The following is a 16,179-nucleotide window of genomic DNA, read 5'->3' as shown; positions in this document are numbered from 1 at the left end:
AATGGATAAGAATTACCTGGCGGACAGAAATGTTCTGGCTCAATCCCGACGAAGCCTGGGGGGAGTTTGAAGCACTTGGAACCTTAATACCCGCCAAAGCACCCGCCAAGGTAGACGCCGACTGCGGATGCAACGTGCTCAAAGGTTGCGAAGCTGCAGAAACAACCTGCCAATATGTTTAAAATTATTATGGGACGCCGTCAACAATATTCTAAGGTTTACTATACGAGTCTCCTGATTTTATTATTATCATTAATCAAATGTTTGTTTAAAATAATTGAAAGTGACATGCACTTTTCACCTTTCCAAGCAAAGAGTAATACGTCGAAATCTAGATTGCTACTCGTGGTTCTCAAGACACGACAAAATATGTTGTAATAATGAGGTAAAGCACTCCCAGTAACAAGCGCAACTGCTCTATAGTTCTCTGGATTGCCTTTTATTATTATTCGAGTAGCCTGTTATGCCCATGCTAGAAAAACAATATTTTGCCTAAATTTTTAAGAAATTCACAAAGCACAAAGTGTTGTAGACAACAATTATAAGAAGAAGCCACTTGAGAAATAGTTCGTCAGTTTTTCCAGCAATATAACAAAAAAAAAAGGATAAAATAGAAAGTCGAAAAACAATTCAACAAAAGTCTGCACCTCATCTGAAGGACTGCGCGTAGGGACAGAGAGTTTGAAAGTTCTTGTGAAGGTCAAAACAATGATAACTTCGACGACAATGAAAATGAAGAAGAACGGTGGAACTATACGTAAAATTGATGAAATTGATGAAACGCGCGCAAAAGTGGAGTTTTTTTCTAATAAAACGTGATTTTTATTTAGAAATTCACATCTTTGTTTACGATTATTCCCAGAAATGTGGCCACCAGCTACGTTGATGTCATTTCTATTTAACGTACAGGTTAACTGTATGTTGTTGTGAGATAATGAAAAACATATAAGTTAGCTCTATATACAGGCGATAAAGGGATATAGTTAAGTAGAGGAAAGTTTTCCTTCAAAATTCCAATGCTTGTTCTCAACTAAATGTCTTGTTTTTTTTTTATCTCTCTTATAGGCAACACTCATTCATATTTACTAATCTATTTTCGCTAATGTCACACCAACACAACCAATAATTTGTGAGAATCCCGCTGTTGCCAAAAAGACCAACAGAAAAGGTTAAAATATTTTCAGGTCAACGAACACATTGGTGAAATTTGATTGGGTTAATGGCAAACACACACACCTCTGCTGACACTTGCTCGAATAACGAGTGGAAATATTCTCCTACGTATTTGAATAATTTCTTCATTTTTCAGACGAACATTGTTAGTTAGGTACAAGAACTTTAATAGATAACAAGGGTACCATCACATGTTATCGACCACTTGTCGTTTTATGAAACGCAAGCAAACACAAATTTTGCCAAACCTAGAATCTACTTATTGCTTACAAACTTGTACGTTTCTGGAATAGAACTCAGTAATTTTCTAGTGTTTGTAAAGTCAAAAATTCTTCTGTCAGTTCTACTTTACCTGAATGGTTTGCTTCGTGCCTTGAATGGTGTTTACGGGAATAACCCTCGACGGTCCTTTGGCCAGTACGACCGGTCCTTGGGAGACGTTGAGGGGCGCTCTAATAACTTGCTGAAATTGCTGCACCGTCATGGCCGTAGACAGCGGTTTGGAACCGACGATAAGCTGCGTCGGTAGGCTAGTCTTGCCGCCCACTTGGGCGATGCTTAGCTTTTGGCCGGCGATCTTCTTTTGAGCCAGAAGCTGTTGCTGAATCTGTATGTGCCTTAGTTGTTGAGGCGAGCCGGTTTTGAATGTGGGAACGATAGTCTTGGCGCCCGAAGTGTTAAGAGTTACACCCGTAACCGGAATAGTTACCGTTTGGGTCACTGAAAAATATGAACAGTGAAAAGTGAAAAATAACTAGGATGGTGATGAATGTGACGGCTTTATTCTTAGCGTAGGCCGTGAAAACTCTGCGTAACTACAAAACTATTCTCTGATGGGAAGAAAAAAAAAAGGTCAGTGTTGCTAGGTCAGCGTTCGCAATAGACGTTGCGGTTAGTCTTAGAAATGGATAGACTGTTTTCACTTGTCTTTGCGCTTAATTAGTTGAAGAAAACCGAAAACCGAAGTAAATAAAAAAAAGCAGAATCAGGATGTTTCAAAGAAATAGTTGAATAATTTTTTTTTGCATAAATAATTATTTGAACGCTTTACTTTCAATAAAAAGTTAAAAGAAAAGTAAAATGCCATTAATTAATTAATTCATTAATATTTCCATTGCATTTCTAGCCAACCTTTTGGAGGGATATATATGCACTGCTTCATAATGAAGAGGAGTTATAAATCAATTGAACATCACCATAGGCGTAGTACTGTCCCGAGAGTACCGGTGGTCAACTACCAGGCCCTTAGTGTTTAAAAGTAGAATAAAAGTTATTTTCAGGCAGTTGTTGGCAAAGTTGACAATGGCCAGTGTTGCTGAGAAACGGATTAAACTACGCTTTCTTACAATAAGAAAATTATTACTATCTATGTATTCAAAGGTCTTCGCCGCCAAAAATCCATATTCGAAGTTGCCAAAATAGTTAAAATGTGTTCGAGTATGAATAGAGTTGACAGCCAACATTATAACGACTTGGACACGAAGAGAAATACGACCTCAACAAGTGAATGAAGAAAAGTACAGGAAGAAAAGAAACGGTTATAAAGAAAACGATTTTTTTATTTAAGAATACTAGAATACTCTAAAATAATATTTGAAATTAAAAAAAGATGATTTCATTTCATGAATTTTTCATCAATTTCATTGATGGTTAAGAAGAAATTGTGGAAAACATTAAAGGAAATTAATTTTCGTTACAAAGACACTCAAAAGAGAACCACTGCTTCCAATCCAAACGGGCTAGAGGCTAAGATATAAATATACAAATCTACTTTCAGCAAATGCTGGATATTAACCCTCCTCCTAGCTGTTATAGTCATGGATCCTTCACACATTGTGCATCAAAAATTAGTCAAAGATTTTCACTTCAAAATTTGTAGGGACTTTAAAACACCTCGTGGATTAGTCATAGCAAGCCAGATTTATATTCTGATATACGAAAACTGCCAATATTTAGCTCTTTGGAATACTTTGAAAAAATAACTCCTGGAAGGTTTTGTGGTGTAGTCAGTTTAAATGTCAAGAAACCCTAGTAGATTTTCTTAGACATTTAAACTCTATACACCCTTACATACGTTTTACCATTGAGTTGTAAATTAATAATAACCTTCCATTCTTAGAAATTCTTATCAATAGAAAATCAGACCTAACATGGAATCATTGTGTTTACAGAAAACCTGAAAACTTACGCACACCGACCGATACACATCACATCCAGCCCAAAAATCATCGGTTATCAACTTTCTTGTTTACAGAGCTGTAAAACTATGTCAACCCGAGTCACTGAATCCAGAATTAAAATACCTTACCTTTTGTGTCTAATAATTTCCACATTAAAGATATTAAGTGTTTGATCAAAAAATGCAATTCACTAAAACCTTCTAATAGCAATGAGGCCGCAAGCAATCCTACACTTGGAACTGTGGTCCTTCCTTACATTCAAAATATCAGTGACCACATATCAATTATAACGTCCAAACCAGATTTACCACCTGTCCAAAAATCTCTCAACATCTTTGGTCCGTCAAAGATAAAATTCTATTTGAGATGCCAGAAGTTTACAGCATTCCATGCATATGCAGCAAAGAATACATTGGAGAAACCGAACGAAAAATATCAACTAGGCTCAAAGAACACGAAAGAGCCTTACCACTAAGGCAACTCATCAGTTGTTGCCAAACACAATCACCAAACCTGACATAAAATTTTATTCGATAAAACTAAAATTCTTGCATTTAATCAATTCTTCTACCAACGAAAAATCCGAGAGTCTATAGAAATCTATAAACAACCTAACAATCTTAGGCGACTTAGGCCTCTACCTGTCATCAATATGAGAATCAGTCATCCGAGACAGTGTTTATTACGGTCTGTCTATTGTATGCAAATTAGTGTGACCCTAATTTGGAGTTAGGGAGTTACGAAGCGCTTAAATTAAATATAACGATCCGTATCTTTGCGAATCTACATTTTATTACTCTCTCGCATTATGAAACAAGGTATAAAAGGGAAATCAGAATGAATCGGAAAATCGCTTACCTCCGGCTGAAGACGACACAGCCTTTACCAAAGTGGTCACCGAAGAACCGGAACTTCCGCCCACCTGTTGGATAGCTTGAGCGAGCGCTTGTGGCGTCAACCCGTGAATCGTACCACCACTTCCGGAAACGCCACCGTTGCCGGGCGACGAATTGCCGCCCGCGGCGGCGGCCGCCAACTTTTGCTGCTGCAACTGGTGTTGCTTCTTTAGCAGCTGCGCCACTTCGCTTTCCGTCACCGTCCTCGTCACGCCCGATTTAGTTCCGACCGTCACCGCCCCCTGGCGAACAAACTGAGCCCTCGGCTGTGCTTGCGTAAACTGCACGACCGTTTGCTGGCCTATGTTCACGGTCGAGGCTTTGACCGCCTGGAAAAAATCGCATGTCTAATTATTGAAAACTCTCGGACGCAGTTTACCGACTAAAGATGGGACACTGTTTACAATTGCGAAATTGGACAGAAAAAAAAACTATAAAAATTTATAAAGTTAATTGATAAGCATTGTACAGTGTACTGAAAATGTTCGCTCTCATTGTCTTCATTTAACGTGACGCACGTAAACATTTTGAGAAACTAAGACAATAATTAAATGCTCAATAAAATTACATCGATTTTGCAAAAGTTCTATAGTGGTCCGCAGGAACACGATACAAAAACAATGCGTGCCTCTAGGACAAAAAGCCTTTTTTAAAATACAAAGCATAGAGACTTTGTAGACTGCACAGCCACGATTTTTCGAAGTCAATCTTGTTGGAACCGAAATTTAGTTATGGTTAACCAAATTCCCAACGAAAAACCTTCTCAGTTTTGTAGTTATGGTGAAGCAAATTCCCAACGAAAAACCATCTCAGCTTTATGACCGAATATTGGACATTTTAAATTTATTACGTTCTTATATAGATTGTCATGAAACCACTGATGCATCTAAAACTTTAAAACGAAATCTCTACAGTAGTCTTGCTTTAAAAACGTTTTTATCAGGGTTAAGAGAACCTCTTCTCATTACAATCAGATGTATGCGGCCAAATAACGCAGGCTTTGCATTTTGTAACCAAAGAATTTAACATTCATTATCTTCAAAACCAATACAAATGAAGTACTCCGATTGAAAGAAATATCCCAGTTTTAAACCGATTCAAACAAATTTGCCAATGCATTCATTCCAGGCAAATCACGGTATGTTCAGACTACAAAATGTCAATGCACAAAACCCATATGGTTTTCCTAGAGCACCAAGTTTTAACATGCGCACACCGTATGATACATTTAAACCTAAATTACCTTCACAACCTGTCAATATTAGGCCCAATTTTAATAGAACTCCACAAAAATATTTTACTATTTCTCAAGTATTCTGTAAACTTAATAATCAAACAAATGTGTTTACACCCAATCAACAAAAACACGATCCATCACTCACACCTATGTCGTAAATAGAGTCAACAACATATATACATTTACCTAGTACTTCAAAACAAAATTACAACCCACCAAAAATTACGACAGAAGTTTATAATGCCGAAACTGAAATTAGTGTTACCCCTACAGCACTGAAACCTTTCGAGATCATTCATTTAGATACTTATACTCTTGAACATAAAAAGATTTATTCTATTTTGGACTATAACATTCCACTAATAAATCCAAATGAATTTAAATATTCTGTCTGTCTCTATTAAACACCAGAGTCAATTCAAGGTTGTTATACCGCGTAACAAATATTTCAAAAATTAATTACCCTAAATATATCAAAGAAGTTATCCCTGCAAAGAAATGACAACGTCAATGTACTTACGTCCGCAAAGAAATGTAAAAAAACTTGGAACGAAGAGTCCTTGCGAAGTTCAGTTACTGCAATTATCAAAACCTACTTCCTGCGAACAGATCTACGTCACCAACAATAAACCGACTGGATAATTCCAACAAACATTACCTCTCCCGATTTAGATTATATGACTCCGAATCTTCCTGTCCTTAACTTAAGTTTCCATCTACGAGAAATTAAGTTAGACGAGTTGCATCAGATCGAAAATAAGATAATGGAATAATAGATAATGGAAAATATGGACCATTTTTGTATATGTTGTTTTTGTTGTAGCCTGTTTATGTAGCCTACAAGTACTTGGTCACCAGAGACGACGGAAGAAGGAAGAAGAAATTCCGATAATTGAACTGCCATTCACCAGGTGTAGTTAACTCTAAGCGGGGAGGAGTAATGTTACCATACACCCTGAGAACTTGCTGAATGTGCAAGACTGGCAACATATTACGATGAGCGAGATGCGCAGCGGGCAGTCAGTTGAAAATATATATGTAGTAACCTTGTAAACTCGTAATTCGAAAATAAAATCATTTTTTAAAAATCGGCAACCACGGTTAGTTAAATCGCGGAAAGTATCATTTTACCACACCATTTTCGTTTCAAATGTAGCGGAGGCCCTTCGGACATTTGCGGAATATTACTGCAGGGGTTTGGGAGCAAGCGGAGATGTTGCCACGGCTTGAAGTCGGTGAATGTATTCATGTTGTTTAACAAAAATGTACCAAAAAACTAACGGTCGAAAAAAAGCATAGTATGCAACACTTTGATTTTTTTTTAACTACTCGTGACTTGAGCGCCGTTTATCACACTTGTTGCATAATATACTATTAACTTAACTATTTATAATGTGATTATTAAAATTTTAATATTGTTACATTGTAATCTCACACGAAAATGATGTATTACCTCTCTCGGGAATAAAGAACTTGAACATTTTTTTTATTTCTTTATTACATTTGTTTATGTATAGAAATAGTGCATACCAAATACTAAAACTCAAAACCCAATATTTAAGTTAAACGACACTAAACGCGCGGGAATGATAGTGACGTCATAGCGCTCCTTTTCCACCAATACGGCGGGATGTTATAATTATTTTTGGTCCGTGGAAAGGTGTATTTGTATTTAATCTAAGCCAGTTTGTATTTGTGTTAAGTGTTCTTTACATGATAATGGAAGCAACGCAAAAACAATATTACAAACCATGAAATCGTTTTTGAGTACAACCCGTAAAACGGCAGGTAAACTTTTTATTCGTCCACTAGAAAATAAAAGCAGTTGTTTTTCATTTCGTTTTTTCATTCATTCAGTTTTTCGTCGTTTTCTTTATGTTCAGGTGTGAATTTGGCCTTAACCGTGCACACATTTTTAACTTTTCGAATTTGCATCCATCCCATTGCAGTCTCCATAGGAATGGCTTCTTGGTCTATATAAAATAATGAACACTTTAAGTTATCAATACAAATATACTTTAAAATCAGTATTTAGGTTTCCACGACTTTAAAAAAAATCATTTTGTTTTGTTGAATAATTTACATTTTATTTGAAATACCATTTGAATTTTAAAAACAAGAAAACTTTAAGCTGATTACAATATTGTCTTGGTTTAAAACTGGGGCTGAATTTTCTATAAACATACCTTTTAGCTTTAAAACCGCGAACCTCAGCAAAAAAAACTTTCCGTATTTTGTATGAACGATATTACCAACCTATCCACTAAAGGTGAATCATGAGATTGACATATAAAAATCGCCTTTGTTCGTTTTCAAAACATTCTTTTCGATACTAAACACAAGATAATATTGTTGTGTTTATTGTAGTCTTACTATAGGCATCCATTGTTACATTAGCATTAGCGCGCGAAACTGTTAGGAAAATGGCGTTATTAATATGCCGTTTGTAAAATGTCTAGTTAAAATGGTAATAAAGGTTTAAAAAACATCCTGCCTCCATTTTTACGGAATATAAGGCAGCAAAACCAAGCGATATGGCTTCTCTATGCTACCGTTTGGTTGGAGGGTAATATTACGAGCGAATTGACGTCACAACCAATGACAGCACGTTTCAAAGATGATTTAAATTTTACAACTATGTTTTTTTTTGTGAACTATGGTTCTTTTAATAGCATAAAGTTACTTTTATAAGCAATATTTTTAAAATTAATATTTTGTTCAAGTTCCCTGTTATTGTCTCCTACCTTACAGGGTTACTTTAGCAACCACTCATATTTAGGCAACACTTCACACCTTACTATCACAACACCAATTTTATGAATGACTTATATTTACCCATCACTATCACACATAAAAAACTGAACCAATCAATTTACTTAGATTCGAAATTGAACAGAAAAAAAGTCCTTTTTACGTCACACGAAGAAGAGGGAGTAGAAAGACAAAAAAAGACTTACTTGGGTCAAATTGCCTGTGTGCAATCTTAATTGCTGCTTGATGGACGCCGCCTGCCTGATCATTTGCAGCTGGGCTTGACTGAACTGTTTGGTTTGTGTGCCAGAAGTACCACCCAAAACTGCTTTGGTTTGATTGGCGGCACCGGGCGATATCACTAGGCGTTGGGCGGCTGCCTGTAGCTGTGCGGAAGTCAATCCAGACACCGTGACAAGCGTCGAACCCTGCAATGGTGACGACATGCTTCTTGGAGATCTCAGGTTACCTATAAATACATAACAACACGGTGATAAATGCACATTAAATGCATACACAATGTAGACTATCGGTTATGAAACAATGATTTTAAACTTCCCTTAAACACAACTTCGACTTGTTCCTTCAACCCTTTGTTGATGGTAAGCCCTTTTTGCAGGTTAATTTATCAATCTGAATTAAATTAAATTTATTTTGACAAGGTAAAATTAACAATTAATATCATATGCTAGTAACAAATGAAAGTCATCCCAGACACCACAGCACTTACACCTTGACAAGGTTATTTAAAAAAAAAGAGTGGATAGGTTTCTTTGCCTATATCCTAATGGCAAATGGTTTGCAAGAAGACTTAAAACATAAGCGAGCCAGAGCCTGAGGTAAAAAAATTATGACGGAAATCTTTATACGGATAATTTTAAAACAAGGAACAATTTATGTACGACACTGAAGAAAAAAAGTTAAACACACGTGTTTTGACCATAAATATATACAGTACTTCCGTATGGTGTAGGTGTTTCGTTGTGCCAGAACAATAACCAACTGTATTTCTAATTGTATATACACTATTTAGAGTCAAAAATTTTTTGCATTTAACGTTTTTAAAAAATGAGCTTTACCGCCCTTTTTTTAAAAAAGAAATAGATTTGATTTTTTGCAATATTGTCATCTGTTTCAAGTTGAATTGGCAACACCGTAAGTGCCTTCCTAAAACTGCCATCAGTTGCGAGTTTATTTGGATCCAGCGGAGCGACTGTTTAATAACATGAATATATTAAAAACACAAGTTTAAACTGATTTCGAAATTCAAGGTTTAAGACGACTCTAAAATATTTTCCTAAGAAAATGTATGTTTTCCCAGTTTGTTATTGGTTGATTTGTGGGGGTTGGTGCAGCGTTCCCAACAATAGCAGAAACATTTAGTGCATCGTAGGCCAAACTAAATGGCATGAAATTTTAGTTAGGATAACATACCAAAAATTCATTAAATTCAAGTATAGTTAATTTTTTCATGTATTTCGCTCGATAAATTTAGCTACAAAAGGAAAAACTTACTCGACGTAGCCACCGTGGTCGCGGTTGCCGCTGTAATCGTCGTAACGGCGGTCGTTACTTGGCAAATCGCCTGAGACGCCGGTATTGTCACTATCGGTATCGAGGCTATTTGCTGCGCACCGGCCGACGTAGTCGTTCCAGCTTGTTGTGCGGTCAGGATGCCCTTCATCATCTGCACTTTGGCCAACTGCTCCGGAGTCATCGTTTTCTTCTCTTTCGCGATGCGTTCGGCCCGTCTGGCGGCCACCTCCACCGGCAACACCGGACGATCGATATCGATGCCGCATTCGTTTAGCGTAGACAGGTTTTTCGTCTTGTTCATCAATGGATTGTTGATGACCGTTCTCGTCGAAGACAGTCGCCGGTTCGATATGGCTTTGAGGGTCTCGAACCTGTCGAACATATTCGAACATTTTACGAGAAGCCATAGAGTGGTAGCTCCAAATACTACGATTTGTGATAGGAAGTCTCACTGCTTTTTTATTAAAATCAATACACTTTGCGCCTTAGTAAGCCAGACTATAATGTATATAGATAGTAATAGTAAGAAGGAGAAATCATAAATAATATTCGATATGCTCGCGGAAAATATTGATTTTTTTTTTGGAGCGTGCAGTCGATAACGCTTTAAAGACATAAATCCCGTTGCTGCAAATTGTTACATGCATTTTTTTGTTAGGTGAGAAAATGTGGAAACCGAGTAACTAGTTTTTAGTTAATTTATATACGTTCCATAAGCAACCAATAGAAAAAGCAGACATTTGTGATTGTTGAAATGCAGACGTTTGCGCCAGGTTGACAATGAAGATACAAACTTCCTCTTGGTTTACAGGTTACTCAAGAAAAATGAAGTGTTTGGACACCTACAGCATTGTGTATTCCAATTTTTTTGCCATCAGATCACAACAGCTGAACACTTAAAAATCGCTATCGGTCAACCTGAAGTAACTAGAATTACTTACTGAAGTAAGCAATTGTTTATTCGTGGGTTGTACATTCCCAGATCCAACCATAGATATCAAAATTGTTAGTTGACCTAACCATAGTTCTTTATAGTATCTTTAGTCGCTCGTTGCAAAATATTCAAATATATTTCTTAGAACGTATCCCTTCTTTCTTGTACCGATACATATAATTAACATTGTCGGTCTCAACACGATATTAAATGGTCTGGCCATAATTGTGGATAATTGGATTCTTCAGGACCTAGGTTAGTTTTAAATAATATCTAAAATACAATTTTGAATTTTTCAGATTTCATGAGGTGTTTCATTTTTAATTAAGCTTAGCACACACGTATTTTTTGGTGATGACTCCCGTTTAACAATTGGCTGGCAAGCAGGTGTCTAGTTAAGAATAATAGACTATGCATATGCAACAATGAGATGTCCTTTATAAAGGAAAAGTGGACCTAGAAATGCCGACTGTGCATGAAGGGGCAGGATGATCCTCGCTATTATATACTGTTGGAATATCCCAAAAACTTTATAACACACGAGGTGAGGTTAGAGTTGTGGATTGGATCTCCCTTTTCCGAGACATTTAAACACCAATAAAACCCAATAGAATTAATTCTCTTTTATCTGCGACTAGAATTTCTGCTAGTCTGCTATATACTTTTTATTCCATTGTCATTTTGCACACCTTAAGTAAACACATTGTTTTGGTATATAACACTGTTATTGCTGTTAGGTTATTACAATAATTAAATAAAACACTACCACTAAAAGCTCGCCGTTATTTTATGCTGTAAATTTTGCTAGGTCGAAACTATCTAACATCATTGAAAATGTTCGGTTTATGAGTTAAGTTCAAAAGTGGAAAAGAAAAACGTAAGAGAAGATGAATTTTATTACTGCATATTTTAAAATCATGGCTAAGTTTTTTTTGGATTGAAGATGTTAAGACTTTTTAGTAAAACATGAAACGAGCAGTTTATAATCAATTTTGCTATTTCGTATAATTTCTTGGTTAAATCGATTATATACAACTGCTTGACAACACTGTTCAGCTAGATGTCATGTGGCACCCGCAGTGAAAATTTCCCCTCCACTTAATACTTAAATTGCAGGATTACCCGCTTTTCTCTAAATTTCTTTTGGTTCAGCCACTTCAATATTGAAGCAAAATGAGAACAATATAAAAATTAACTAAGCAGACACACAAGCAAAAGAAACTGAGGTTATGAATGAAAACAAAAACAAGTCTTTTTTTCAGTAAAAATAGGACATCCCCGAATAAGCCGTACGATCAAGTCAATTAGTTTGTTTGGTTAAAGGCAAATACACAGTGGATGGAGTCACAAGTAACAAAGTTGTCACATAGAGCGCCCATGTATGTTGTAGCATATTTCGACTTTTGTAGCCAAATATTCAATAATTATTTCTGTGAGAATTGATTTTCTAAAGTTTCTGTGGCGCTGTTCTTGAAAAGGTGCGCAAATGCGAGTATACATATTTCTGCCAATGGTAATTTGCGAACGTCACTCCAATGTTATTCTTGACTTTTCATTATAATCATTCGAATCCTTTTAGGTTCGTGGGCTAAAGTTCGCTAGCCACGTAAAAAATTATATATTACTATTTGTGTTGTTTAGGTTATGACAATAGTATATTATGCAACAAGTGCGGTAAACGGCATTTGACTCACGAGTTTATGAGGCACAAGCGGAGCGGAGTGACTTAAAAAGTTTACCTATACTTTAGTTATACTATACTTTTTCTACGACCGTTAGTTTTTGGACCCCTTTAGGCAAAATAACACGAATACGTTCACTGACATGACCGTCAGAATTGACAAACCTCAAAATTCAAGGCGTAGGAAATATCTCCGAAAACATCCGATTGATTGTTCCCAAACTCGAGCGGTAAAATCCCGGAAGTGTCTGAAGTGGCTCGGATTCATGGCAAACGAAACTGACGTGGTCACACGCTAGATCGGTGGGTAATTAGGTATTTTACAGACGGGAGTAGAAAAAATATATGTCGTTATTATACTTAAATAATTCGGTTATTATTGTTCGAACAAAAAATTATTTTAATTGAATTTATTAAAAATCACGAAGAATTATCAAGTTTTTTAACGAGTTATATAAAGAGGTATCTTCTATTTTAGCCAAAAAGTCCTTTAGATTTTATTTAATTTAAATTCGTTAGATACTTTATTGGTAGTATTTATTACATATAAATACTTCAATTTGCTGGATAAGCAGTATTTGTTGGGATTTTGTATGTTTTGAAAAAGTAGGTAGGTTAGGGGTTATGGACCAGAGAAGTATTTCAAATGTGACCTGTGGCTCAATAGATCCAGCCAGTTGCACAAACATAGATTGCATAGTTTAAATAAATAGGTCAGTTCCTTGTTGAGAAATTATTCCACGTCAGAAGAAAATAATTTCATAATAATAGTAGTGTCCTTCAGCAAATTTATTAGTTTTAAATTTGTTATTAACGTTTTACCTCAAAAATAATTTGAATTAAAGATTAAGAAAATAGTTTACTACTCAACAATGTAAACTACAAAATCTTTAACAATTATAATAATATTGATTATTCACATCTATTTCTAAATACATTATTTTATTTGCTGCTTAATCTGCGCCACTGAACTTATATTTTTTATTATTTATAATTTTCTTGTCTGAATTCTTGGTTAATAACTCCAAGGTCCATAATAATTTCGGTATTTGTCAATCTTTGTTTTCAATATTTTCAATAAATAGTAAATCATCCATTGTAAGCACTATTTGTTAGTGCGACAGAATTACAATTTTTACTGTCAAGGTTCCCGAGAGTGGCAGGTAAACGGACAGGTAGTTGACCCACCTTCGCGTTTTAAATAGGAATTTTAGTTTTTCTGCGGTAAGTTAGTTCTTTAAAATGGATAGTGTTTCTGAATTTCTTGCCGTGAAACGGATTAGCAAAACTGCGCTCTCTAATAATGAGAAAGTTATTATTCTCAATGTGTTCAAAGCTCTTCGCCATCAAAACTAAACATTCGGAGTTGCAAAAATAGTCTTCGAATATGACTGTAGCTGGACAGTTAACAGCATACAGACTTGTAGAAGAGGATAAACGCGGCCTCGTCAGGTCATCAAAGAGAAGTACAGGAAGAAAACACACTAATAAGTGCGGATGAAAAGACTGCATCAGAAGAATAATGCTATAATAATAAGAGGAAGGGGTTGGAGCAAATTATGGAAAACATGAATTTTCGTTAGTAAATAACTCAAAACAGACGATGACGATGATATTTGAGAGCAGTCGGACGGTTTCGAAGGGAAAACAATTTTTTTAGCACATTCTTGTTATAATATATAGAAGGAGGAGAAGGTGTTGGGAGGAAAATATCCCCAAAACATAGTAGCAAATAAGACAAGGATAGGTTTCAGTTGTACTCATTCCTACTGTAGATCGGACCTTTCTCTTTGCTACTACATTTTTGAAAGTGATATTGAAAAAAACAAACCAATCGAAGTACGATATAGCAATATGCACGCAAAACAATGAATGAACAAATGAAGCCTCGGAGTAAATTTGGCTCAGCCAAAGCGACTTTTGCCTCTTATCTCGATGAATTTTCCGTGTGGTACTGTTCAAATGAGTGTTTGATTTGTTAAATTTAAGTTTATTATTTAAATTTTTACAAATTTATTTTGGTGTTTAGGTGTTTTGGTGAAGTTAGATAGGGTGCTTCATAAAATGGAAATTCTCTAAACTGGAGATACTAGATACCAAAAATATTATGATTGAATTCAACATGCCTCACACAAATGTCTCTGGTGTCCAGTACGAATACAATACGAAACTTGGACATCGTTCCTAGAGGGCGCTAGTTGTCACATCATTCAGATAAATCGATTCATTTTTTAAATATCTCGAGTTATTGAAGTCATTGGAAAGGTACGGATAACAATATTTAACAACAACAATCTTTCAAGTATGACTATATTGAGAAGTTTAAGTTTGAACTCCTTGGTGGCTAAACCAAGTCACTTCCATGGCAGATCCACCAATAAGAAAACTACTCATACATTCATATACCCAAATATACCTTTAACTTTTTAAAGGAAAATAAATCATAAACCAGTAAGAGTTAGACTTGAGACTTAGAATCTTTTAAGAATTTCTTCATGTCTCGACCATAACTTTTAAAATTGAAAACGGTCAATGTTTATTATTACACTATAAAAAATTAATGACAAAATTCGGAATAAAATTTAAACTTTGTCCTCAACCCCCCTATATCCCATGTCGAGCTCAATCATAATAATTTGGAGTCAATTATATGCAGTTTAAAGTTTGCAAATTCTTTATGAATCATCCTGTATAGAGTAGTCTGGGTTAGTTTTAGAATTTTATTTTCGTTTCCATGTTAAAAATTGAGAAATAGAAAATGTAAAGTTTCTGCAGATACTTGTTATGGGATTCTCAGTAAAAAATCCGGCCTTAGTTATCTAGAAAAAAGTCACAGATCAAAATAATCAGATAACAATGTACAAGCTTGTGGCATTTTCTCCCTGTGAGCTTACTTTTCAACGATTTTTCACAAATTTTGCTTTCAAAATCTTCCAAACACCTGCTGATTTTACAAAGCCTATCTTTTCACAAGGATGCTATTTGAATTAGGTTGTCCTAAAAATAATATTAGTTAAAAAAAAAAGATTGATAAAAATAGTTATAACCTCCTGAATTCAAAAATGCAGAAAAATGTAGTGTCATTTAAGATTCAAAAGTCGTTGACGCTCAAACCAAAAGAGCCTCCATTAACTCAACAATATTTGTATTAACCCAGGGTCCTAACAATGTCAAAAAAACAGAATTTTCTGGCTTATGCTGTATTTCTTAATGCAAGACAGTTATGAATCATTACTGACTTGTAAAAAGTAGTGGTCTTAGTCGAATGCCATAGGCATAGTATGATTGTCAACAGTACCGAGATTTAGAGGGAAAGGTAGTTGATCTTGCTGAGAAACACATTAGTAAAACTGCGCGTTTTCAAAATGAGAAATTTGTTATTCTGAAATTGTTCGAAACTTGACTAAAACGTGGCAGAATAAAAAAAATTAAAAGCGCGAAGCAAGCTTCCATGGAAGGATGGCCAACTATAGTAAAAGCATCGTGGGAAATAAAATGGATTGTAGCAAGTCATACCACCAATTTTAAAATGCAAGAAGGAATAAAGACAGTGGATTGTGAAAAATGGATTAAGTTCGTGGATCATGTGATTAAAATGGAAGAAAAAAGAAATAGAAATAACACGTTAAAAAATGAAATATGGAAAACTATCACTGCAATTTATCTGAACTTTGCGATATAACATTTACGTGCTCCACTCTGTTTAATGATACTTGCCATTGCAAATTTACATTGCATTAATCTCTTGCACTAAGAAACAAGTTTCCCACCCAAAGTTTCCCGTTAAAACC

General features: G+C 35.4%; 1 protein-coding gene across 4 annotated transcripts in view; it reads right to left on the bottom strand.

The window, feature by feature from the left end:
• LOC132703379 (helicase domino) overlaps nt 1-16,179 on the bottom strand; it is a 55,643-nt gene that overhangs the window by 2,387 nt on the left and 37,077 nt on the right. For all 4 annotated transcript variants that reach the window (XM_060672603.1, XM_060672602.1, XM_060672600.1 and 1 more), the window contains 5 exons: nt 9,753-10,144; nt 8,444-8,706; nt 4,212-4,578; nt 1,526-1,893; nt 17-166 (listed from right to left, as the gene is read on the bottom strand). In XM_060672603.1, the coding sequence (XP_060528586.1) occupies nt 17-166; nt 1,526-1,893; nt 4,212-4,578; nt 8,444-8,706; nt 9,753-10,144 (1,540 nt within the window). The remainder of the gene's footprint in view (nt 1-16; nt 167-1,525; nt 1,894-4,211; nt 4,579-8,443; nt 8,707-9,752; nt 10,145-16,179) is intronic.

The sequence above is a fragment of the Cylas formicarius genome, unplaced genomic scaffold (assembly GCF_029955315.1).
Source record: "Cylas formicarius isolate icCylForm1 unplaced genomic scaffold, icCylForm1.1 PGA_scaffold_6__28_contigs__length_40554024, whole genome shotgun sequence".
NCBI classification, from domain to species: domain Eukaryota; kingdom Metazoa; phylum Arthropoda; class Insecta; order Coleoptera; family Brentidae; genus Cylas; species Cylas formicarius.
The sequence above is the reverse complement of the archived record's forward strand: the minus strand, read 5'-3'. Positions and strand labels throughout refer to the sequence as shown.